The 27,201-nt window shown below is 36.9% G+C and overlaps 1 protein-coding gene across 3 annotated transcripts; it reads right to left on the bottom strand.

The window, feature by feature from the left end:
- On the bottom strand, window positions 1-27,201 carry jak3 (Janus kinase 3 (a protein tyrosine kinase, leukocyte)). Of its 3 annotated transcripts, XM_065248398.2 has the most exons (24): window positions 26,937-27,194; window positions 23,577-23,786; window positions 23,018-23,138; window positions 22,173-22,290; window positions 21,747-21,892; window positions 21,351-21,651; window positions 19,256-19,378; window positions 15,763-15,920; window positions 15,567-15,678; window positions 14,407-14,587; window positions 13,088-13,212; window positions 12,653-12,784; window positions 12,476-12,563; window positions 12,124-12,248; window positions 9,355-9,493; window positions 9,079-9,227; window positions 8,580-8,730; window positions 7,455-7,588; window positions 6,789-6,978; window positions 6,572-6,696; window positions 3,333-3,505; window positions 3,008-3,125; window positions 1,924-2,037; window positions 1-691 (listed from the first exon to the last, which is right to left on the bottom strand). In XM_065248398.2, exons 2-24 carry the CDS (start codon window positions 23,767-23,769, stop codon window positions 572-574), a joined length of 3,336 nt encoding a protein of 1,111 aa, XP_065104470.1. In that variant the 5' UTR covers window positions 23,770-23,786; window positions 26,937-27,194; the 3' UTR covers window positions 1-571. The 3 variants fall into 3 exon arrangements, 2 of the variants coding, with proteins under 2 accessions (XP_065104470.1, XP_065104471.1); XM_065248399.2 differs by lacking the exons at window positions 23,018-23,138; window positions 26,937-27,194 and having other exon boundaries at window positions 23,577-23,698; XR_012337913.1 differs by lacking the exons at window positions 1-691; window positions 1,924-2,037 and having other exon boundaries at window positions 6,577-6,696; window positions 26,937-27,201.

The raw sequence follows: 27,201 nt of genomic DNA, 5'->3' as shown, positions 1-27,201 counted from the left end.
TTTCTTTTTAATGCATTTAATTGTTAAGTGTAGTACAAAACAATGATGAATGTAACTATGAATATATCTTTTATCTGACATTTATTTAAGAAATATGAAGTTGGTAGAGAAGGCTCTCATGTTGACTTGATAGCTAATATACAAGCAGCAGCGGTCCTATGGTAAACGTTCAAGATACATTTATATGAATATAAATTCTGAAATGTCAGGTCCATAACAATAATTAAAGCAACACTATGTAGTTTCCATGTAAAAATGACTTACAGCTCCCCCATGTGGTTGAAAAGCGCAACAGTGCCTGGTATCAGACACTCTTCTGCAGGCAGGGGGAGGGGCAGGGCTGTGTGCTCTACCCTCCACCGCCACTTTCAGAATGTGCTTGTAGCAGCTAGGAAGCTGCTCAGGTTGCAGCAACAGTACAATTTGTCCAGTTAAAAGTTGTTCTATCACTTCATTATTTTAGAGAGATTATTTAAATGTAAAAAAACTACATAGTGTTGCTTTAAAATAATACTCAGTTGTATATAAATAATATGAAGTGCTGAAAATATTTTTCAGGGTATCTCAAAGTCTACCCTTTAGACCCCTCTCTCTCATCTAACATGCTATTTTCAATCAGGTCCTGTAAAGAGGAGAAGCTCGGTCTATCCTCACTGTTGAACTCCCAACAGCGCATCATTATGTTCTGCACCTGGAAAAATAAACAATAAAATGTAAATATATTTCACATTTACTTCAATTTTTATATCTATTTACAGCTGGGAAAATAAGTATTTGACACATCAGCATTTTTATCAGTAAGGGGATTTCTAAGTGGCTACTGACACAAAATTTCCACCAGATGTAGCCATCAAGCCAAATATTGAATTCATACATACTGAAGAAATCAGAACATTTAAGTATACAAGTTGAGTCATAATAAATAAAGTGAAATGACACAGTGAATAAGTATTGAACACACTTTATTTAATACTTTGTAGAAAAGCCTTTGTTGGTGATTACAGCTTCTAGACGCCTCTTGTATGGAGAGACCAGTCGTCTGCATTGCTCAGGAGTGATTCTGGCCCATTCGTCCACACAAATGGTCTTTAAATCTTAAAGGTTCCTTGGGCCTCTTTTATGAACTTCGATTTTTGTTCTCTCCATAGATTTTTTTATGGGATTTAGGTCAGGTGATTGACCAACCACTTCATTGTTTTTTTGGCCTTGTGTATGGGATCATTGTCCTGCTGAAATGTCCACAGTCTTTTCATTTTCAACTTTCTGGTAGATGGCAGATTTTTATCCAGAATGTCCCGGTACATTTCTCCATCCGGTTTATGGTGAAGTGATGCTCTTTCCATTTCCGAATAATGGCCCCCAAAGAGCTTACTGGAACATTCAGCATTCTGGAAATGCACCTATAACCATTCCCATCCAAATGCTTTTCAACGATAAGATTACGAAGATCTTAAGAGAGTTCTTTGCTTTTACCCAACATGAAGTCTTTCCTGTGTGCCTTCTGGGTAATGAGAAGCCTTTATAGGCCATCAATTAGGACTAAAGCAGCTGATATCAATTAGTACTGATAGGGGACGGGGTTTCTCTCTCAAAAGTGACAGATTTCAGGTGATCTCCTGGCTTTCTATGCCATTCTGCACCTTGTTCTCTTCATATGCTCAATACTTATTCCCTGTGTCATTTCACTTTATTTATTATGACTCAACTTGTATACTTAAATGTTCTGATTTCTTTGTATCAATTCAATATTTGGCTTGATGGCTACATCTCATGGACATTTTGTGTCAGTAGCCCACTTAGAAATCCCCTTAGTGATAAAAATGCTGATGTTTCAAATACTTATTTTCCCCGTTGTATATATATGTATACAAAGCTATAAATATAAACAGAATATGTATATATATATATATTTTTGGTTTATACCTTTGGGGGACACTGAGAGGGTACCGGTAACCTCCAGTTATCTTTATAAAGATTAAGAAGATGAATAGCCATGGATGGACTTTGGACATAACTTCCTATCTTCTGGATACACAACTGTATGAGTATAAGAAAGGTGGATTACAATCATCATCATCACTATTACCATCAATAGTCATAGCGCAGGTTAAATATAAAGGCTTACGTAGTCCAACACAATAATTTTAAGACACTGCCTTAAAGGTGGGGTGCATGATCTCAGAGACCCAATGTTGACATTTGAAACCACCTAAACAAACACGCCCTTACCCCAATAGAATCTGGACCTTCTTTTGATAGACCCGCCCCACACATACGCAACACAAGCAACGATGTCAGTTAGTAGACATTGGTAACTTATTTTTTCAAAGTAGCTCGAAGTGCCTCACAACATGTATGTAGCCCGTCATGTGTGTGGTTCGTAATTTCAAAATATGTGTTCTGCACATCGAGTGATCTTATGTGCATCACGTGTTTTGTCAAAATAAGTGCCTGCTGCGGCCGCGTCTAAAGGGTTTATGATAAAAGAGACGCTCACGTTTGCCAGATACTCGCATAATCTCATGCGTAATCAGAGTTTACTGTTAAGGGAGTGTCTTGCGTGTATTTTGTGAACGTGAGCATCTCTTTTATCATAACGGTTTTGACGCTTATTTTGACAAAACATGTGATGCACAAAGGATCACTCGACACACAGAACACATATTTTGAAAACACAAGCAACACACATGACACTCCGAACTCTTATTTTGCATTTGCGCCCCTTGGATGAGCAGTCACGAGCCGCCACTGGTAGACATGCCCCTTACTGCTGATTGGCTACAAGTGTGTTTTGGTACTCGGCCCGACTCTGTTTTCCAAAGTGTTTTTCGAAAATCATACACCCTGCCTTTAAAGTCACTTACTTTATTGTCCATGTAAAAACTAATATGACACACGATTTGCAGATGATAACAAAATCTTTCTTTAATTTTTGTTAGCGTTTGAGTGAACAGAAATGTGAATTTAAATTTGGACTCATCCATACACCATGATTTGATATACTCACCCTTTTGGGGTTTCGACTGATCTCACAGTAAGAGAACAGCTCATGCATTACAATGCCAAAACTCCACACATCTGACTTGTGAGAAAACTTTAGTTCTGATATGGATTCAGGTGCATACCTGAAACATAAAATAACAAATGAAACTAATTAGTATGAGCAGGAACTGGACTATTAATAGCCCCGCAATTAAAAAATGTTAACACGTTACAGAGATGTCACATCAAGGATGTAAATCAATCAGCTAACAGGAAGTCCCATTTTTATATCCGTTTTGTAATAAATTATGCTATGTGTAAAATGCTTGTGAGTTTTCTGTAACCGTCACCAGAAAATGGGGCTTTCTCCCGGCTGTGTGACACGATAATATTCTTTATCCACTGGAATTATCTTCGTAAGACCAAAGTCAGCGATTTTCACCAGAGTGTCGCTTGCTACGAGAATATTCCGGGCAGCTAGATCCCGGTGAACATACCGCATGCTCTGCAAGTATTCCATCCCCTATTAAAAGAATTTAGTCAGTTAGTCTAGTATATTTAATTGAAAGTGACAAGCTTGTCAAGAATGCAGTTGCACTGCAAGTCGTGAACCAATACACACACCCAGAGCAGTGGGCAGATAGCTGGGGATCATTACTTTCCAGACGTGACTAAGAAAAGTTTACTTAAGGAGTGGATTTCTCCACCCTTCTCTCCTTTAGCTGCCCCAAATCTCTTCTTTTATTGTTTAAATGACAAACGTTTCAATTAGGGTAAAATTTCTTGTTCAAAGGCACCACAGTCACAACCCACCACTAGACTACAACTGACCCTTTCAACACACATTTCAACACACCAGTGCACTCCACTAATACTGGCACCCATAGTACAATGTGACCCTGGACCACAAAACCAGTCATAAGTCGCACGGGTATACTTGAAGAGTTTGGTTCCAAAAAGTAATAAATCCATTTTGAATAATTTGGGTAAAAATGTGTTTTCTATACCAAGAAAGTGACAAGATGAAAACCACTATTTTCTGTTACAAACTTTCACATAGCATTTTTAGGTTCAAATCCATAATTTGATTTTCAAAGATTTATTATAAAAACAGATTATGTTTTCCGCAAAATGCAACAAATAAAAACGATTTTTTTTTTCAAAATGCTGTAAATCTATTGAATCAAATATATAAATGTGCATTCATCTTTGCCATGTTATATTCATTTAGTTGACTAGTGATATACACTGAAAAAACATTAATGGCATTAATCAAAACACTTACTTTGTCATATTAAGAACACTGTCATTGCTGCTTTCATCCTTGGGACATCGTAGCTGAACTTTTTTGACAGTGATCCCAAGGATTCTGCGTGTATTTAATGCGCCGCCATTGTTGTTTACAATGCGTGGAATGGTGCGCTGTGATTTGTTAAGTGGATTTATTGCATTCTGCAGAGAAGGAGGAATGGCGTTTATCGCGTTTTTGGAAAAAGGGAGAAAAGATGACAGAATAACATGGCGGATATTGGATTTTGCGTAAAATTAAGAATTTACTTTTAATACTGACCAGATAAAATGCTGATTTTTGGTGGTAACAATTTTTTGTAAAACTGGAACCAGCTCTTCATTTATAGCAATATCCAACGTATTGTATGGGTCAAACTTTTTTTCGCTTTTTTATGCCAGAAATCATAAGGATATGAAGTAACGATCATGTTCCATAAAGATATTTTTTAAATGTCGTACTGTAAATATATGTAAAAAATTAATCATTAGTAATTTTTGTTGCTAAAGACTTCATTTGGACAACTTTAAATGCGATTTTCTAAATATTTCAATTTTTTTTACACCCGCAGATTTCAGTTGTTTCTTAGCCAAATATTGTTCTATCCTAACAAATATAGATTCACTTAGAGCTGTTATTTAGGCAAAGCGAGGTCACATGAATTATTGTTAGAGCTGGGCATAGATTAATCTTGATTAATCTCATACAAAATAAAAGTAATTTTTTGCATAACATATGAGTTTGTGTTGTGTGTAATTATTATGTATATATAAATACACACACATTCATGTATGTATTTAAGAAACATTTACATGTGTATATATATTTTTATTTATATTTTTACATATTCCATATTATACATAAATAAAAAAAATGATATATAAATAAAAAAATTCTTAAATGTATATATATATGTATGTGTGTGTGTTTAAATATACATAATATTATTTACACACATCAAAAACTCATATATTATGCAAAATATTACTTTTATTTTGTATGAGATTAATCTAGATTAATCTATGCCCAGCCCTAATTATTGTCAAAAGTATTGACTGAAATTGTGCCAATAATTGTGCTACACTTACATTTATTAAATCCTAGAAGGATCTCTTGACAGAAACGCAATATAATATACATAACTATATTATCAGTGGTGTATAAAGACCTTAAATAATGAACTATGTCATGTCTTTATTACCTTAGAATAAGACGTTTTTATCTACATACACTGCGGCTACTCTTACATGGTCCCCATTTTGTGTAGCCATGTTTCAGCCCTAAATGGCAGTTTTGTCACTACTGTAGTTGTCTTAGACGACAACATGTTTTCCTGTGGCGGCTATCGTAGCTTCTCTATGCGTTTTGGTAAACGGTGGACTGAGCAGTTGGTTCCAATTAAGGATGCTTAACGATTAATTGCGATTAATCGATAGCAGAATAAAAGTTTTTGTTTACATCATATATGTGTGTGAACTGTGTATAATAATTATGTATATATAAATATGCACACATGCATATATAATTTTAAGAAAAAAAAAATATTTATATATTAGGTATTTATATTTATACATTATAAATAAATATACAAATGTATATACACATGTAAACATTTCTTAAATATATACATGCATGTGTGTGCATTTATTTATACAAAGTTATTATATACAGTTCACACAAATATATGATGTAAACAAAAACTTTTATTCTGCTATCGATTAATTGCGATTAATCGTTAAGCATCCCTAGTTCCAATTCACATTCACAATCTCACTGCTAGATGCCGGCTGCTAAAATCTACACACTGCACCTTTAATTTTTTTTTAGAAAACGTTGTTGTTGTGCAATTGTTTGGTATTCAACATATCTTTGAACAGATTAAAAAAATTATAAAACAAAGATCCAAATATTATACAATAAAGACAATCATAGCCTTATTTGCTCATATTTACCAACAGTGCCAATATTAATGGAGTGCATTGTAAATGACTGAAAAACCAACAGGAAAGTACCCAAACAAATGTAACCCTGTCTGTGAAATCCAGGCTAACGTCTCATAATCTAATGATCAGATTAGGAGCATCAAAATTGGATTTCAATCCCTGATTTTACATCGATTTCAATCTTTGACATGACCTTACTCAGTCAATATTAAATAAATAAACGTGATTTTATGCAGAAAAATCACAAAAAAAGACTTTCACTTGGAGGCTCATAAATACAAGCACAGATGGTGAGTTTGCATGAAACCAGCTGTATGTTTTGGAGTTTACATGCGTGCGTGTGTAAGCCCGTTTGCACCTTACAAATCTGTGAGGCAAAAAGCAACAGTCGTCGTGTGCACACGTTCTGTCTGTATTTCTCCATATAGCCGATCAGACTTCCATAGGGAAGATATTCCATCACCAATCTTGTGCTGAGCCTACCTGTTAAACATTAAACAATAAGAAGCATCTAGAAAATGTGTACTGATTGTAAACTGAATGGACAAAGTAAAGACTGGATGATAGCTTCTGACCTGCACTGTAGCAGATGCCTTTGTATTTGACAATGAAGTCGCAGCTTAGAGAGCTAATAGTCTGGATCTCTCGCTGAAAGTCTGATGTGTTGGCCTGCTTGTTGGACTGCAGTTCTTTAACAGCTACCAGATCTCCAGTGTTGTCACCCCATGGATCATATCGACAAAGCTCCACGCTGCCAAAGTTACCCTAGACATATAAAACACATATAAACTGTGTCATACTTTGGTGTCCTCAGGGTACATATGTGAAGTTTTAGCTCAAAATACCATATAGATCATTTATTATAACATGTTAAAATTGCCACTTTGTAGGTGTAAGCAAAAATGTGCCATTTTTGGGTATGTCCTTTTAAATGCAAATGAGTTGATCTCTGCACTAAATGGCGTGATTAGTGCAGATTAAGGGGCGGTTTTATCCCCTTCTGACATCACAAGGGAAGCCAAATTTCAATAAGCTATTTTTTCACATGCTTGAAAAGAAGGTTTGCTAAAACTAAATAACTGGGTTGACCTTTTTTACATTTTCTAGGTTGATAGAAGCACTGTGGACCCAATTAAACATGGAAAAAGTCAAATTTTCATGATATGGTCCCTTTAAAATTCATGTTTTGTAGAATAGTGCCCTCTATGGGTAAAAAGGATTACTGCGTTCTTAAGCTGTACCTTTCCCAGAACTGAGATGAAGCGCAGGTGTCTCTCTTCAAAAACATCCTGCTGTTGATTTCTCAACATGTTGGGTTTTCTCCAAAACCCATCGCTCTTGGTGGGTGTGCCAGTCGCATGGAGGATCTCATAATCTATCAAATAAAAAACTGTGTTTAATGACCATATTACTGTATGTCCCTTTATAATTTAGGGACTTTTTTGTACAGATTTATTTTGACCAGGGAGACATGTAATTCACTCCTAAAGAGGCAGTCCTAAAATAAAGGTTTGTAATATGTTCTTTGTGCATTACATTATTCTGCTTTTTATATGGCTGCTTGCCACTTGAGTGAATAATTAAACATAAATAATTGAATTACAATATTTTAGTAATTTATTTGTAAAAAAAATTCCATTTAAAATTTTTAAAAAAGTAGTACCAGTCAAGATGTAAGCATTTTTTTTAAAGTGCACCTATTTCATTGCTAAAAACAACGTTATTTTGTGTATTTTGTATAATACAATGTGTTCGCGTGGTTTATGGTTAAAAAAAACACATTATTTTCCACATACTATACATTTTTGTATCTCCGGATATCCTGTCTTTCTGAAAAGCTAGAATTTTGTACAAATCTCATTGATTTGAAAAGCGCTGTTTCCCTGATTGGCCAGCTAATCTGCACGTTTTGATTGGCCTGAATACCTATGACGTCAGTCGGAAATGTGACGCTCCTTACCATGTTTAAAAGATTCAGTCACAATGCAATCCTAACAGGAGTTAACTTACAGGCTGTGAGTCCGAAGCGGGAGGAATTATGATAATGTCGGGCTTGTCTACGTCAATAGGCCCAGGAAGTAAACTGTTGCCTACAATCCGTGTGTTTGTTGTAGTCCAAAAAAAGAGATTTACATTGGAGACGATAACTTGCGTCATCGATTACTTTGGGGTTTGTATCTTTTGCATATCACTAACATGAACTAATACACACACTTACACATCAAAGGAAATGTAAAATCGTGAATCGGACAATAGGTGCTCTTTAAAACATATATAAAGTTTATAGAAGCATAAGCAGTCATATATACCCTAAATTTTTATTGTTTGATATGTTATCGAGATGAACAAAAAGGTGTCTGTGTGACCTGAAGTGATGAGGCTGTTAAGTTGACGGATGATGCTCCGGCAAGACGGTCTGAGCTCAGGCTGGTACTCCATACACTGGCCGATCAGCTCGGCCAACTCGGTCCACTCCAGCGCGGGCAGGTGCGAGAACCGTGTGTAAAACTGCTGCTTCTGGAGACATTCAGTGTTTAGTGTTTAGTATTTAGTTTTTGAATTAGATTAGATTTCTGTTGTTTACCGTTTCTGTCAACTTTCTATTTACATCTACAAACTAAAAAGTACAGTGGCTTTGACTTTTTTTTCTTAATATCTTTAAACACATATAAGTATTTATATATATGATAAGAGTAGAATGATACAGGACAAAGGTATACATCAAAAGTACCATGGTAATATCATTTAATACCATACATGGCTACATTGAGTTAACAGACATTTCTCCTATTTCTATGATGTGTGACGTCTTAAGGATCACTTTCTTTTAAATGTTAGTCATATGTATTCGTGTTGTGTCTGTACCTGATTGAGGTCCAGGCCCTGAAGAGGCGCTTCTCCACCATTGAAAATCTCCCACAGCGTTGTCCCAAAACTCCATTTGTCACACTCCATGTCTATCTCAAGGGTTTCCAGAACCTCTGGCGCCACCCATGGGATTCTGTCTAATGCCACTGTTTTCACAGAAATTAGCATATTATTTCATTATGTTTTTTATAGCTAAAAAACATTTTTTTTTAATTATTTTATCTATTAGCAGTCTATACATAAGAGGAAGATATATAGTGAATACACAGTTACCATCTTTTCCCAGCATAGCCATGCTGATGCCTGGGTCACTTAATTTAATAAAGGGAGAGTTATCAGATGATGGGTCTCCCTCTCTGGCCAATAGGAGATTTTTGGCACAGATGTTCCCATGTGCAATGCTCTTCTCTTCCTGCGTATAATACACAAAATACTTAAAAAACATAAACTAATGGTAATGAGTTGTGTAAATAAAATATGGACTAAATACTGTATTAAGTAACTGTACCTATATTTACTGTATTTATATTTGTATTAGTATGTAAGCTATAAGGTAAGAAAAGATGTGCGGTATTGTGGAATTGTTATAGATGAAGGGTGTTTTTAGGCACAATGCGCATCGTGCAAGCCCTTCATTCGTGACTTATCATTATACATCAAAGCCTCAAGTACCTTATTGCTTTTATGAAACAGTTACCACACAGCACAAATATATCATAAACCACAAAAATATGTATTAATGCAGGTTTTATGAAGTAAAAGCCTTCTTTCTGCTAAGGGTGGTTGCTAAGGGTGCTGCACTGTGATACACAGAATTGTTGGGTACAGCGGTCATAGCTGTGGGGTTTCGTAAATAAAACACAGCTATGGACCAATCAGATTCAAGGACTGGAACTAACCATTTTATAAGACCTATATGATCTGTATCTATCTACAGTACTGTGCAAAAGTCTTAGTGTGGGCTTACACCAGACATGAGTTTAACGAGTTGCGCGAGTAAATTACATACAAAGTGCAAAGATGCGATCAGATGCGTCCTTGCGCGGGACGATAGGAATGACGCGAATTAGGCGGGACAATTGCCACGAAAACACGCGCTATTCGCCTCAAACGCGCCTTCATGCAAGTTGCAAATATTCAACTCAAGCGAAAAATTCGCATGACACGAATTTTAATTCCTTGAGTAATCTAGAGCGAGTAATGCGATGCCCAGCGTTTAGTGTGTACGTAGCATTATGGGGCATACACACCAAATGCGAGTTCAACGATTTGCGTGAGTAGATTACATACAAAGTCAATGCAAAAATGCGATCAGACGCGTCCTCGTGCGGGGCGATGTGAATTACACGGATTGGGCGGCGCGATTGCCGCAAAACACGCGTTATTCGCCTCAAACACGCCTTCACGCAAGTTGAAAATATTCAACTCAAGCGAAAAATTTGCATGACATGAATTTTAATCCCGTGAGTAATCTAGAGCCAGTAATGCGATGCCCAGCGTTTAGTGTGTACGTAGCATTATGGGGCATACACACCAAATGCGAGTTCAACGATTTGCGCGAGTAGATTACATACAAAGTCAATGCAAAGATGCGATCAGACGCGTCCTCGTGCGGGGCGATGTGAATTACACGAACTGGGCGGCGCGATTGCCGCAAAACACGCGTTATTCGCCTCAAACACGCCTTCATGCAAGTTGAAAATATTCAACTCAAGCGAAAAATGCGCATGACACAAAGTTAAATCCCGCGAGTAATCGAGCGCAAACAACGCGATGCTACGTGTTTGCTGTGTACATAGCATTATGCAGGGTTAACACAAGACGCGGTAGAGATGGCAAGCGCGAGTGATTTACATGTTAAGTCAATGCAAAGACACGAATAGGCATACCTTCAAATTGAGCGTTGCCACTGGAAATGCGAGAGTTGAAAAATCTGAATTTTGGCGGATTTCCGCGCCGCGTTAACCAATCAGGACCTTGCTGTAGTAGTGAAGTGATTACAGGAAGCGAGCGTAGTCTCTACCATGATGCAAATTTCAGAGTGAATGTCTCGAATGACTAGAATTTCACACACGGCTTTCACGAGCGAATGAAGTGAGTAAACTCTAATTCTACGTACACACCAAACGTGGGGCATCACGTTACTCGCTCTAGATTACTCGCGGGATTTAGCTTCGTGTCATGCAAATTTTTCCCTTCAAGTTAAATATTTTCAAATTGGGCGTGAAAGCATTTGAGGCGAATACTGCGTGTTTTTTCGTGGCCAACGCGTCACCCATATCGCGTCATCCGCATCGCCCCACACGAGGACGCGTTTGATTGCGTCTTTGCATTGATTTTGAATGTAATCTACTCTCACAAATTGTTGAACTCACATCTGGTGTGAACCCAAAGTAAATGTTCAAGCATCTAACTATGCGTGAATAGAGCGTTTTTGCCACCTCTACCGCGGCTGGTGTGAATGCACCATTAGGCCACCACCACCAGCCTTGTTGCTTTAGAAGTTTTAATGTCCATCCATATTTATTTTCAATTTATTTTATTAAGATATAAACAGTAAATACAGGAAATATGTAAAAAAAAAATATCTTGGGAGTAAACGTCTTCTTTAGGCATCGTCAGTGTTTAGTGTAACCTCTCTTGGCACTAAACACATCTTGAGCGTTTTTGAGCAGAATGAAGTAAAAAGACTACTTCTTTAAAATGAGAAATTAGGATTTAATTTTATTTAGGTTTAAGAGATCCTGCAGTTTCTTGTTATTTCTCAAGTGAAAGGGGATTTTACCCTGAAAACTTTCACATCAGTTTACATTTTTATACATTTTTTAATACTACATACACATTTCCTGTATTTTCTGGATGTATTCTATTAAAGAGACTGAGAAACAATTATATATGATCACTATAACATTGCAAAAACAACAAACCCTAATTCTGGCATGTCTTTTGCACAGAACTGTATATCATTTATATCTATATAATCTATATAATATTTAAGTATTATGCTGTGCGTGTATACTATCAGACATAAATATCTCTCACCAGGAAGTTGAGAGCACATGCCAATTGTTTGGCCACGTCTAGTTTCCAGCTGACAGAAAGGGACGTATTTCTTCTCAGGTACAGGTCCAGGGCACCATGCTTCACAAACTCCTGCACCATGATGTCTGTCGGGATGACACACTTTACTGGTTAGTACTTAATGATGTCTGTTATATGGAACCAGCGTGACCACTGGCACTCCAAAACCTCTTAGAGGTCATGAGCCAAGAACTCTCTGCTAAGGTCTGCTAACATTATGAGGTCTGTATGTTGTCTCTTGACCTTCGGTCCACCTAAGAGTGCCTTTAAGTCAAGAGAAACGTGAGCATTTAAAGATGCGTAAAACACTTACTTTTGGATTTGTGTACACTGATGCCGTAAACCAGAAGAAGGTGCTTATGGGAAATCTGACTCATCAAACTGGCTGCTTCAAAAAAAGACTTTAAAAAAAGAAACAAAAGGAAATTATTTGATGTGTATGCATGAATAAAGGTTTCATTAAAACATGTTTTAGGATTGACAAGCTCACCTCCCAGCAGTTTTTATGATTGGCGTCCAGGACCTTCAGAAGGACTTCTGTAGAATGTGTCACCCCATCCCTCTGATCTGTCTTACTGCCTCTGGAGATGTGCGTGAAGGAACCTTGACCCAAACTTTCCCTCTGTTAAAAGACAAATACAATCCTGTTAATTGGAATTTTGATTCCATTGCAGAAATAATTGAGGAGCTCAGATGCAAATCCGATAAATGAATGTATTATACGCATCATCAAATACTTTCGCTTTAATTGTTTCTTACGCTCTAGCACTAGTAATGCGCCTTATAAATTGAAAAAATATATTTCAACTTTATGAGTGTTGTGTTTGTGATCAGTGCAGCACAAAGGTCAAGGGTTCAGACTAAATGTATACTTTGTAATGCAGTCGATAAAAGTGTCTGGCAAATGCATAAATGTAAATCGTACCCAGGTGAGGTCTTCATGTTTGATCATGTGAAACTGCATGTGACTGGGTTTGTGTCTCTGTAACATGGGGGTATTCGTCATCTCTGCCATGCTGCTGTTACGAAGGATGATCATGTTGGTAAGTTCTGCCATGAGGAACAAAAAATAAAAAACAGCACAGATTTGATTAACTCTTTCCCTGTCATTGAGGAATTATCTTATCAATTAAGAGAAAACATTTGCATAAAAAAGTGTTGCAACTGCGATTATCCACTAGATGGCGCATTTTACCAATTTATGAAAACTGAAGCCAAAAACGTTACTTACTAATTTTAAACTCTGTGTATGCTTTGATAATAGTTCTGAATCTCTAACAAAATCCTTCACAAAAATGCAATTATTTCAGTTTTTTGTTAAATTTTTTTATTTTAAATAAAATACCCATATTTAAGACTTTATAAGCAGAGAAAAAATATAGATATGTTTTTTCCCGTTTTGTTTGTTTGTTTATTGTTTGTTTGCTTATTAATATATAATAAATATATAATAATAAGAAACATACAACTATATCAAATGAACAGACCCTTTGCTTTCATTTGATATAGTTGTATGTTTCTTATTGTTATGTATTTATTATATATTTTTAGAAGAAAAATTTTCTGTAACGCATTTTGTGAAACTTTTATTAAAAAAAAAATGAGTTAGATCATGACAAAGATTGAAATCATAATAAAGTCAAACTTTAAGGCTCCTAAACTTATCATCACATTATGAGATGTTAGCCTGGATTTCACATTCAGGTTCATATTTAATTTGTGTAGATTTAAATTTTTTGTATTATTTTAGCCCATCATGTGTGGCTCATCATGTCAAAATGTGTTCGGCATGTCATGTGAACCTATGTGCATCATGCGTCATGTCAAAATCCATGCCTGCTCAGACGCTTCGAAAGGGGTTTATGACAAAAGAGATGCTCAAGTTTGCCAGATATTCTCATGTGAAATCAGAGTTTAGTGTTAAGGGAGTGTTTTGTGAGTATTTTGTGAACGTGAGCGTCTCTTTTATCATAAACCCTCTCGACACGTGCAGTAGGTACGAATTTTGACATGACGCATGATGCAGATAAGTTCACATGACGCACATGTATATTGACATGATGGGACATACATGACACACAGAACACATATTTTAATTCCCTGGTCCTAGAAACAGAAGTCACCGGGTGCCAATGTTCACAATGTATATGAAATCTGTAATTTGGGCATAATTGCATAATTTTCGTTTAAATTTGATTATTCTGGAATGATTCATATTTTTTAAATGAACACAAATATTTTTACCTTTTGGTCTGGGTGGGCAGCACTTTCCCAGGGTCACAGGGATGTCTGACATGAGAAGTGTGTTGTGCTGATAAAACTCAGTGAGTTGTCTTAGACTGCAAAATGAGTTGCGAATCCCAGCCAGACTAAACTTCTCATTTTTCTCTATCAGACAGTCTTTGTAATCCATACCTAGAGAGGTCTGATGGAAAAAACAGAAGATAATACAAGACTAGGGTTAAAGCATTCCCATTAGAAAGAAAAATCTGTTGATTTCTCCTAAACATCACTGAGATTAAATGGAGAGCAAATTGAAATTTTTGCCAAAGTCTCTCTCCAGATATCTCAACTATGTCAAAAAATGACCTTAGATTTGCCGCAATTAAAAGTCAATATTATTTAAGATTTCAATATACTGTATATTACACATTTCTCATCAAATTGACCCAAATCCAGATTATTTTAGCCACATATGTACATTAATTGTACAGCTTCATACACTAAATGAAAGATGAATCTCTGACTGAAGTAGCCAATCTGTAAAACAAATTAAAGGAAAACACCACATTTTTTTATATTTTACTATGTTCTTACCTCAACTTAGATGAATTAATACAAACCTATCTTTATTCAATGCGTGCACTTTTAATCTTTGTACAGCGCGTCATGAATGTGTTAGCATTTAGCCGAACCCCATTCATTCCTATGGCTCCAAACAAAAGTTTTATTTTGTGCCACCATACTTACACGTGTAACAGTCTTTAAATAACGAAAACATGGAAGTGTTTGGTGGCTTCTAAATTCATCTCTGTTTGGAGCCATAGGAATGAATGGGGCTAGGCTAAATGCTAAGACATTCACAACTCACTGTACAAAGATTAAAAGTGCACGCATTGAAAAAAGATAGGTATGTATTAATTTGTCTAAGTTAAGGTAAGAACATAGTAAAATATTGAAAAACGGTGGTGTTTTCTTTTAAAATACAAATGAACCTTTATATATTTTAGTCCAAGTTCAAGCTTTAAGCCCATGTATATCTAATGCAATCCTAAAAGTTACCAAAAAATCAACCTTTAGAGCAGATATGCATTTAAAAGTATCTCTTTTATATTAAAAAAGAATGACAAATGCCCCCCACACACCAATTTTTGCCAATCTGTATGGACTTGGTAGGACTTTACCTGTATGCAAACAGTGAGGAAGTACTTGTCGTGTTCTTTGGGACTGTGACGTAACAGGAACATCCCATTTTTGGCTCCGGCCTTCTTAAGTTTGTGAACGGCAAACTCTGACCTTCAAAAATCAAGCAATAATAAAAGTTATCAATTATTCGCTTTCAAATTTTACTGCATTGTAAAGAAAATGTTGGTGTTGTACGTTATAGGGCCATGGCAGTAATTCTGGATGTCTTCAAGTAGGCTGGGCGGTGCCACCTCTGTGCAGAAATAGTGAGTAGAGTCTGTGGTCAGTCTAAAATACCCATCAACCAAAGATACAAAGGACAGAGCTTCAGTGAGCGTGTGAAACTCAGCCTCCTGTTGGTGGAAAGCGAAATGAGGCAGATAATTCAGAACAAACTGTCATGTCACGGTTATAAAAGTTTAATAAAAGTATGCTCACCCAGTAACTATCACAAGCTCGAATTACAATCAAATTTTTTTTATTCATTAGTGGGATGTTAAAACTTCAAATTGATCACACAATAAGCTTTTTAAATAAGATATATGTCTGATATGATTAATTAATAAAAAACAATAAACATAATCTTCTTTCAACACAGCAATAGGCTTTATGCCCAGCTGCACTACTTCCTGAACTTCAGCCAGCTCCTTGTTTCCTGTCTGCCATTATTGGACAAACTGATTAATTAACTGAAAGTGTGCCTGACCTCAGTAGTCACAAACAAACTGATTAATCCAGGTGTGCCTGACCTCAATAGTCACAACAACAATAATCAGACACACCTGGATTAATCAGTTTGTCCAATAGTGGAAGACAGGAAACAAGGAGCTGGCTGAAGTTCAGGAAGTAGTGCAGCTGGACATCACATTGATAGCGGATCCCCAACAGCCTGTTTTGTGTGACTGTTGTGGTGTAAAGGAGATTACACAAAGAAGAATTGATGGATTGGTATAATAACAAAATGTTTATGCACACACACTGGCGACTCATTTTCTGCTAGCAGAAATATTTGTTAATAAAATTACACATTTAAAAGTGCATTTTTTTAGTTTATGGGGGCTTTAAACGTGCATCATGGACATGAAAGGTCTGCCTTCTGAAAAAATAAATGCCTAGAAGGGCAGAAAGTCTTCTGTATGTGTGGCGTACGAGCGTTTGCTGACTACTGTAGTGTTGCCAGATCTTGCACGAAAAATACACCGAACAAGAAAAATCCAATAAAAATACTTTACCTCAAAGATCAAAATATTGGGACTTCTCACTTGAACTCACTTGAAGAAAATGTTTCCCTGCCAATGACGCTTCCTTGACAAGTTTTTACGGTAATCTATAATTCTACTATTATCCACTAGGTTGCGCTTTTACCCAATTTTAAAAAATCTGAAACGTCAACTAATTCAACAACATAGGAAACTCTGTGTATGTCTTGATCATCATTCTGAATCTGATCTCTAACAAAAGTCCTTTACAAAATTCAATTATCTCAGGTTTTTGGTCAAAATATGCACTCTTAACCCAGATATTGTAATTAAACAACGAAGTAAACATCACTTAATATTTTGAGTTTTGGACCAAATACTTTTAAAAAGTATAGTTCATTTAACTTTTAAGCATACAAAATCCATAAAAACTAAAACATTCAAGTAAATTGAACTTAAAATATTGGGTAATGTTGTGAGGAATACCCATAATCCTTTGCGCTTGAATGTCTTGATTATTTTTGTCTTTTTCACAGAATAAACACTGATAAAAACTTTCACTACTTAAATATTTGTTAATAAAATGTCATAAAGGTTTAAGCTTTTATATTAATAATGTTGTTTTGTTGTAAATGATAATTTTGTGAAGTCACCATTCAGGTGATTAGTGTTTTTGTATATGAACCCTGTTCAGAACATTTGTATTTCTCTCCACAGTATTGACAATGCATGTCAAAAACACAGTTTTGTCTGTGTTTCTGTGGAGAATCACATTTATTCAATGATTGACTTAAAGTCAGTCATGAATGTTGTGTTATAATACCATGTATAACACCAAAAGTAATATACAGGATTAAAAAAATGGCAACTTGATTTGTCTGCTACACCAATTAAATGTTCTATGTTAATACAACTTAACCTGTTTAGTTTTACCCTGTGTAAAAACTTACATTATTTAGAGCAACAGGTTTGTCAACTAACCCAGGATAAGAGTTTTAAGTCAATTTAACTTAAAATTGTTGTTAGAACAGCTTATATGTTTAAGTAAACTTTACTCAAGTTGTTAAGTAATCATTATTTAAATTTTTTAGGGCAACAAGTTGGCTTCATTTTTTAAGTGAACTCAACTTATCCGGGCTTACAGTGTGGTATTATGAAAAAACCTACCCATATTTGAGAGGTAATAAAAAGAGAACAAAATATTTTTTGAAAGCAGTCGGTCCGTTCTTTTTATTTGATATACTGTATGTTTATATATTTATAGAAGAAAAAAATTCCTGGAAGGCATTTTGTAAAACCTTTGCGAAAATCACAAAAATGCTGGTAGGCAACTTAAAAAAAAAAAGGCTGGTGGGGAATGAGTTAATAACACCAAAAACTTGATTGCTTCATGAGCCAAAAGCCATAAACGGTTAAGCGGTATATTTGTACAAAAAAGATCTGGCAACACTGCATGAAAGAGCTGAGAGAAGCAGCCTCACAAATGCATACAACACACAAGTGGTTTATTGCAAAACATAACGCTGCAATATTATTTTGGTCAAAGCTGTTAATGATAACGCGAGATGGCAAAACAGTGCTATGGTTACCTCTGTGTCAATCATCACAGTTTCAGGAGTGAGTCTTGTTCCGTACACACTTACAGGATTCACTCCTGCATTTAAATGCGATTGTCTCGCCCGAAAGTTTGCAATGTGTACAGGGCCAGTGTTACATGCTCTTTCTCACTTCTCACGTAAGTTGTTTTGGATTAAAGCATCTACTAAATAAGTGAATGTAAATGTTTTATCAAAATGTATAATCAGACACCATATGACTTGGCAGTAAGTTTTCTGATTAGTATCAAGAGTCTTAAAAACTCCCCATGTTTGATAACAAATTGAATAATACCAAAGTCACCAAAGTAAAACACACTCTTAAAATAAATGTGCTTCACAGCGAAGAACCATTTTTGGTTGAATGGTTCCATAAAGAACCTTTAACATCTGAAGAACCTTTCTGTTCTTTGTGGGGGAAAAGGTTCTTTAGATAATATATATATATATTTATAGATGTAAGAAAGAAATTCTTCTTCTAAGAGCCTTTGACTGAACTGTACTTTGAGGAACCAAAAATCTTCTTCTATGGCATCAGTGTGGAGAACCTTTAAAGCACCTTAATTTTTCTAATACTAAAAGTTATCAAACTTTGGTTAATCTAAAAATAGTACAAATGAATTTTTCAATTTACACTTTTTCACTTCCTGAATAACTAAGTTTAAGTGTTTATACTTCAAAATGGGGTGGTGATGGCGCAGTGGATAAGACACGGGTTTGAATCCACTGTGACACACCATTGTTTCCCTGAGCAAGACACTTAACACCTAGTTGCTCCAGAGGCGTGCGACCTCTGACATATATAGCAATTGTAAGTCGCTTTGGATAAAAGCGTCAGCTAAATGAATAAGTAAGTAATAAGTAAAATCTTTTCAATGCTGTTTAATGCCCTACCAGGCAGTGGTCGTCTTGGCGTGTGAGGGTGACCACCCTTCCCTCCAGAGGCATCTGCTCTTGACATAGTCGTTTAATACTGATATCTGTAATCTGGGGAAAGTCACAGAATGTCTGCCAGTCCTGTAAATGAAAGGAGAGGAAGATCAGTAAATGACATGCAGTTAATGATACTTGAAGATTTAACAAAAGCTTTCCTTTTTAATGCTTACATAAAGGTTATACAGTATATACATCAATTGGTGTTTATACACTGTCAGAAAAAATTGCAAAATAATGGTCCCAAGCTGTCACTGGGGCAGTACCCTTTACAGCAGGGGTCCTGGAGGGCCACTGTCCTGCAGAGTTTAGTTCCAACCCTAATTAAACACACCTGAAAAATCTAATTAACGTGTTTAGGATTTCTTGGAAATTAAATTCAGGTGTGTTTAATTAGGGTTGGAACTAAACTCTGCAGGACAGTGGCCCTCCAGGACCCAGGGTTCGCCACTCCTGCTTTACAGGTACAGGTATGTATTAATTGGTACCAGTATGTACCTTTGAAGTGTACTAATATGCACTTTTCGGTACCAACATGACCTCTGAGGTACTTACATGACCTCTTTAGGTACAAAAAAGTGCTTTGTAAAAGGATACCACCCCAGTGACAGCACACAACATGTACCTCTGAGGTAATAATATGACCTCTTTAGTTGCAAAAGTTAACTTATTGAATAGGGTCAGTGGCGGCCGGTGACTTCTTTTTTTGAGGGCGGTCGATGCGAAGTTCGTCATAACATGTGTGTAGCCCGTCATGTGTGTGGTTTGTAATTTCAAAGTATGTGTTCTGCGCGTCGAGTGATCCTATGTGCATCATATGTCTTGTCAAAATAAGTGCCTGCTGCAGACACGTCTTATGCTGCGATCACACCAGTCGCGGTAGAGGCGTCAAGTGCGAGTGATTTCAATGTTAAGTCAATGTGAAGATGCGTTGATGCACGTCTGGAGGTCCCGCTGTGCGAATGAAGCATTTAGCGTGGCGCGGTAGACGCGATTCCGCCTCATTTGCACGTCTAGTTTGCACGAATGGCACGAATTGAATGTTGCCGCGGGAAACACGAGAGTTAAAAAATTTGAACTTTGGCAGAAAAACGTGCCATGTTAACCAATCAGGAGCTTACTCTAGTAGTGATGTGATTACAGGAAGTGGGCGGAGTTGCAGAAGCCCCTCCCACGACACGAATTTCCAGGTGAATGTCTCGATGACTAGAATTTCACGCGCGGCTTTCAAGCGTGAATGAAGCGCGTAAACTAAAAATTTTCAAGCAGCAAACTAGATGCGGTACATGCGAATTTGACACCTCAAGCGCAGCTGGTGTGAACCCACAGTAAAGGGTTAATGATAAAAGAGACGCTCGCGTTTGCAAGATACTTGCAAAATCTCATGCGTAATCAGAGTTTACTGTTAAGGGAGTGTCTCGCGTGTATTTTGTGAACGTGAGCGTCTCTTTCATCATAAACAGTTTTGACGTGTGTGCAGCAGGCACTTATTTTGACAAAACACGTGATGCACATAGGATCCCTCAACGCGCAGAACACATATTTTGAAAACACAAGCAACACACATGACACTCCGAACACATTTTGAATTTGTGCCCCTCGGATGAACAGTCACTAGAGGCCACTGAATAGGGTCCCACCGCAGTGACAGCTAGGGACTAAATGTCTTCACGGGTCCACTTAGATCTGAAAACCTGAGGTCCGACCTGAGCAGGTTCGGGTTTAAGTTTCAAGTGTGCCGAAGGATTTGACACAGACCTGTCAATCAATGTTGAATGCACATTTTAGAGGTTACCTTGGTGTCATTGTTAGATAACAGAGGAAAACAAATTGGTGCGAGGCCACCAGGGTTTCTTTCTCTCTGACTGGCGCATGTGGCGCTGCAGACTGCACGCACGTTGTTGCGTTAACATTGGAGTCCTGGGTCGGACTCGGGTCTAATTTATCATATTTGTCTTGGGTCGGGTCTTTTTTTAAAATAAAGATTTATGCACATCAGGTTCAAGTAAAAAGTGATTCGGGTGTTTTCAGTTCAAGTTTGGACCAGATTTCCCACCTGGCGTTCTGTTGTCTGAATCTGAATCCCTGCCTCTCCAGAGATTCGGATTGATGTAACCCTCTCCTGTTCGTTCTGCTCTAACCATCCAGAGTTGTGCAGATTGAAGCTTTCAGAACCGTAAGTCGGCTCCAGGACGTTCAACTCCATCAAGTACTTGAGCTTGAGACTGCGCTCCCCGGCCGAGCAGCCACCCAGCTTCTTCAGAAACCGCTTCATTGTCTTGCGGATCTGATAGCGTGCCAGGCGGTTCAAACGCTGTATGTCCTGTCTGTGGGTCTCTGGAAGGCATGATTTGTAGCTGAAATAGAAAGAGAGTTTTGGAGTGGTTGGTGCAGCAATTATTCAGTCATGCATACATCCATAAGGGGCTATATGTCTTCCCTTGTAACCTACCTAGTGGTCTTGCAGATCTCTCCAAGACTCTGGTTTCTTTCTTTTGCCATACGCCACAGATCCAGTACAGCCATACCCAAACATTCTTGCTGTAAGCTCAAAGGTGGAGAAATCCCTCCTTGGCCAGACACAAAATCGCTGCGGGACTGAAACAGAATGACAACATAGTAAGTGAAGGGACATGAAGTAAACTATTGACAGCATACATCACATGACAGCATAATGTGAGACCTAGGACAGACACTAAATGCAATTCAGTATACAGGAGATGTTTCTTTATAGCTCAGTGGAAGAGCATTGCGTTGAACCCAAAGAACGACACATGGTGATAAAAAATGCCTTTTTTGAAAAATGTAAATTTTGACACAGTCTGTATGGACTTTATACAGTACAGTATGCATACATAAACAGTATGTAGGCCTATACCTGAGCAAAAAGATAATCAATGACGGAGTAGTCCAGCGCGGCAAAGATTCGTCCTCTGTTCAGGCTGAAGCGATACGATGCTCTGGACCCCTGACCAAACCAACTCGAGAAGAAAAACCTTTGAAGAAAAAACAGCTTATCACATAAATAAATGCTTCCTTAATGATGGACACTTTTGGCCCTGTGGACTAATAGAATATATTCAATATATAATATATTATTCATTTCCCATCCAATTCCGATACCAGAAATTCGAAAATCAGCCGATACCAATACCTGCCCGATACTACTGTAATAAAATGTGGATAATATAGTATAATTTTTAATGTAAAAATCAATCAATGATTAACAAGTTACAGGAAACTGCAACAAAAACAAAGTGGTCAAACCTACCACCACGAAACATAACAAAGTGTTCCAGCCAATAAACGACAAGAAGGATTTGGGGGTGCGGGTTGGGTGCATTCATTACTCTTTCAGAAAGCACGGAAGGGGGGGGGAGTTAGCTACGCTCTGTTTTGTTTGACAACATTTCGAAGTGATGTCACACAGATTCGCTTAGAGTGCCTTTAATAGCTTGTGACTAACAACCATGGCTAACGCACAGTATCGGAATTGGATCGGTCATGTTGTCGGTCTTCGATCCGAAATGCGATTCAGCCAAAAAGCCCGGATTGGCCAGATAATAATACAGAATACCGGATCAGGGCTCGATACTGATCCAGAAAATCGGATCGGAACATCCCTAATGGTTTTCAGAAACTTTGGACAACAAATTGACCTACAATATAATCCCCCATATATGTAATGTTGTAATAAAATATTTAGTTATTCTGTGGTTTTACCTCACTCTGTAATGAACAGTGACTGTCTCTTCACTAATGTTAAACACATGTGTTGGTGGATACCAGTATGAAAGATCCTCTGATGCCAGAGAAAACAGATTGTGGAACACAGGACAAATACCTACAAATAAAAATATTTGATTTAAGTTCATATCATGAACTGTTCTTACATATCATAATATTAGAAACACAAAACATGTGTGAGCCTCACGGCATAGCATCAATATTTGATTTCAGTCTTTAATATTTTTATATTGATTTCAATCTTTGAAATGACCTTACTCAGTCAAAAGATATCAAGATTATATTTTCAAAAAAAATAAAAAGTTTCATGTATCATTTTAAAAAGCTTTAGTCATGATGTGTCATTTGAATTTGAATAGATCTTAGGCAACTTTCAAAAAACATTTCAGTACTATAATACTTAGTAATGACGATGAAATGAAATAAAGAATGGACTTCCCTTACTGTAAAAATATTATAGGGGAAACAGAAAACACATCAGAAGTTTCAAGGCAAATACTGCATATACATATAAGTAAAGTTTATGATGTCTCACCACTGGCTTTGGCAGCAAAAACACACACACACTCAGCAGTGATGTGTCCCGTGGGAATGCTGAGGGTGGACTCAGATTTTACTGAAGGGTTGTAGTACAGGTGCACCTGTAGGGTGGAGTCACAGCTGGACTTTTGACTCCCCGCCCTTTCATTCTTCATCAGTGGTACTTCTTCTTCCTCAGTTATGGTCATCTCACTGAAGCAATCTCCTGATTGGACAAAGAGAACTAGAAAATATTAGCTTAATACAAAGTCAGGGTGAATTCCAATCGGAAAATATATCATTCCTATGTCCTATTCGTTTCGAAGATCAGAACGATTGGGGCCAGATTTACTAACAGCTTGCGCCACACAATCCATCATTTTGGCGGTAAATAACGATGTAAAAAATTGCTAAAGACGCGCAGTGGTCATTAGCACTGAAAATGTGTGGTCTAGTATTTTTGCAACTGATCTCATTGCATATGCATTTCTAGGAGTTTCCCTTTCAGGCGAAAAAATTTGGGGAGGAGATTATTTAAATGATTCACGCAACACAATTCACTAATGTTTGCGCGTGTGTGTTATGAATTTTATTTAAAGCCAAAAAAGCATGTCTTAAATTACTTGAAATGGTTGCAATTATTGCTAAATAAAGAGCCATTGCAGAGAGCAAAGATTGTTTTAACATATTACAGTTTATTTGGAATGCCAGAGGAACATATTATTCAAAAATATTGTTTGGCAAGCCATGTTATTTTTTGTTTACTGAACTCAAGATCATCTCTGCTTATTTGCGACCCTGAACTAATTTACGCAGCTCTTAGTAGTTTGCGTTGGTCATTGTGAAAATTGCGCCTGTGTTATTTCATTTGTGCTTTCTTAATAAATAACCCGCAGATATTACCACTCACATCTGCGCTTTTTTGGAATTGAGCGCTAAATTTGGCCATTGATGTTTAAACTCTAGCAGGAGTTACGCAATTTTGTCTCATAATGTGGCCGTTTAAAATACATAATGAAAAACAACGTTTATTTGGAGCAACTGTTTATGCGACATCCCCTTAATAAAGTGCACTTCAAATTTGCAGAAAAGGCTTTTGGAACTCACCCATGGTGTCAGTGATGGCTTTTCTTTGACTTCCAAAATAGTTTAAATAAAAAAATAAAATTTCATGTTCGTGGCCACCACTGTAGAAAATGTTTTTTTATCATTGTAGCCAAAGTTAAATGAACTCATTTAGGAATTTAGCAGACACTATCATCCAAAACAGCTTAAAGAGTACCTATTGTCCGATTCACGATTTTTCATTTCCTTTAGTGTGTGTATATTAGTACATGTTAATGATATGCAAAAGGTACAAACCCCAAAGTAACGATGGCGCGAGTTATCGTCTCCAACGTAAATCTCTTTTCTTGGACTACAACAAACACACGGATTCTAGGCAACAGTTTACTTCCTGGGATTGGTGATGTAGACAAGACCGACATTATCATAATTCCTCCCGCTTTGGAATCACAGCCTGTAAGTTAACTCCTGTTAGCATTGCATTGTGAGTCAATCTTTCAAACATGGTAAGAAGCATCACATTTTCAGCTGACGTCAGAGGTATTCAAACCAATCACAACATACAGATTAGCTGGCCAATCAGGCGCTTTTACAAATCGAAAAGTTTCGTACAAAATCTGTGAGTTTCAGGAAGCGAGTGAAATCTGGAGCTACAAAAATGTACGGTATGTAGAAAATAATGTGTTTTTTGAAGCATAAACCACGCAAACACATTGTATCATACCAAATACACAAAATAATGTTGTTTTTAGCAATGAAATAGGTGCCCTTTAAAGGGACAGTTCACACCAAAATAAAAATTTGTCATTATTTACTCACCCTTAACCTGTATGAGTTTCTTTAACTTGCTGAAGAAGATATTTTGATCATAGGTAGTAAGCACATAGTTGACGGTACAGACTTCCTATTTGTTTTACCTTCTTTATTACACGGCTCTCTGGAATGCTTGATTCTGATTGGTCAGTTGAGACATTTGCAGGTTCGTTCTTTTCAAATAATAACCGCTCCAAAATAATAACGCATAGCCGGACTACTTGCACGAGTAAAATCGCTCCGCGCCAATAAAGATCAATAAAGATTACTGTCTGTTTGGCGCCATCTTGTGACAAAAACTCGACAACCACGACAAGACACAGAGAGCTTACTGAGACTGAACTTGACAAAATAGAGCATGACAGCTACGAAGCCAACACACAAAAAAATACAGAATGGGCATTAAAACTTCTCAAAGACTGGCTAAAAGAGAAAAATAGATACAAGTATGAAGCAGAGGATCTTAATAAGGTATTACGATAATTTTATCCATCTGTGCAAAGTTTCGCGGAAGGATACAAATGTTAATTTAAAACAAATATGCCAATAAAATGTTTCAAATTCATATTCATGTCCAGTTTTTTTTCTTATGTGGCAAGTAGCCGTGTAATAAGCGGGATAATGTAGAGGCAGCCGGTAGTTATTGGGAAATAAGCCCCTTCAGTGTGATACAAGACCCTCCGCTTCGCGTCGGGTCCTGATCACACTGTCGGGGCTTATTTCCCAATAACTACCGGCTGCCTCTACATTATCCCTTACATGGAAGTCAATGAGTACCGTCAACTGTGTTGTTACCATTATTTATCACAATATCTTCTTTTGTGTTCAACAGAAGACAGAAACTCATAGAGGTTTAAAACAACATGAGGGTGAGTAAATAATGACATCATTTTCATTTTTGGGTGAACTATCCTTCCAACAGTGAGGAAAACAATAAATCGATTTATCCTAAAAATAATTCAATTCGAAGTTGCCTAGTAAAATGAGCTTTTCACTGAATGCATTAATATGTTTAGATTAAAGGCTGTTTAAAGTTATATTATATAAAGATCTGACCAACATTCTGTAGTTTGAGCTGTTTTTCACATACAGCGGATGACTGTTAACTGTACAAATTCTTGGAACGATGGTGGTCAAACCCTTGATCAAAATGAGAGCTCATTTATCGTCCTCATGTTGATCTGTACTTTCCGTAACAAACAAAATCATGGGTCTTTCCCAGAGTACTACTACAGACGCGACCATCGAAAGTTAAAATATAATAGTAACATGAGGCTAAATAATTGAACAGTTGTAAATACTTGAGAGACACAGCTTTTAATATAATATATATATATAAATGAGTATTCCAAGCAAAAATACTGCCCAAAACAACCAACAAAACATGAATCATATACAACATCACACTTGCAAAATCGGTATTTCACTGGCGGTTGTCTTGTGACGTTGAGCGTAAAATAGTTGTATGATTTTTATAAATAGAATTAAAAAGCATTACCTGATATTATTTCAGAAGAAACATTGATGATTTGTTCATGTTGATGAGGTTGTAAATATCAATCCGGTTATGATGTTGTTAGCTACAGGGGGAGGGTTTAAATGAGGCTGGTTTCCGGCAAGAGAAAAACCACAAAAGACACCTCACATCCAAAACGCTTTAGCAAAAATGACATCATTTCATGTTTCTGTACCTGTTGGCACCCCTGTACATTTTAGTTTCCTGATTTATGACCAGGCAAAAAGTCCACCCCTGCATAATAAAA

Source organism: Paramisgurnus dabryanus, chromosome 11 (assembly GCF_030506205.2).
Source record: "Paramisgurnus dabryanus chromosome 11, PD_genome_1.1, whole genome shotgun sequence".
NCBI lineage: Eukaryota > Metazoa > Chordata > Actinopteri > Cypriniformes > Cobitidae > Paramisgurnus > Paramisgurnus dabryanus.
This window is presented reverse-complemented; position numbering and strand designations above follow the sequence as displayed.

Coding starts and splice junctions, on each gene's coding strand:
- jak3 (XM_065248398.2), bottom strand. CDS start 23,769: ATGACCATAACTGAGGAAGAAGAAGTACCACTGATGAAGAATGAAAGG. Junction 22,291..23,017: donor ACTGTTCATTACAGAGTGAG/GTAAAACCACAG, acceptor TTTTCTTCAAAG/GTTTTTCTTCTCGAGTTGGT. Junction 12,249..12,475: donor CAGTGTACACAAATCCAAAA/GTAAGTGTTTTA, acceptor TCATCCCGACAG/ACATCATGGTGCAGGAGTTT.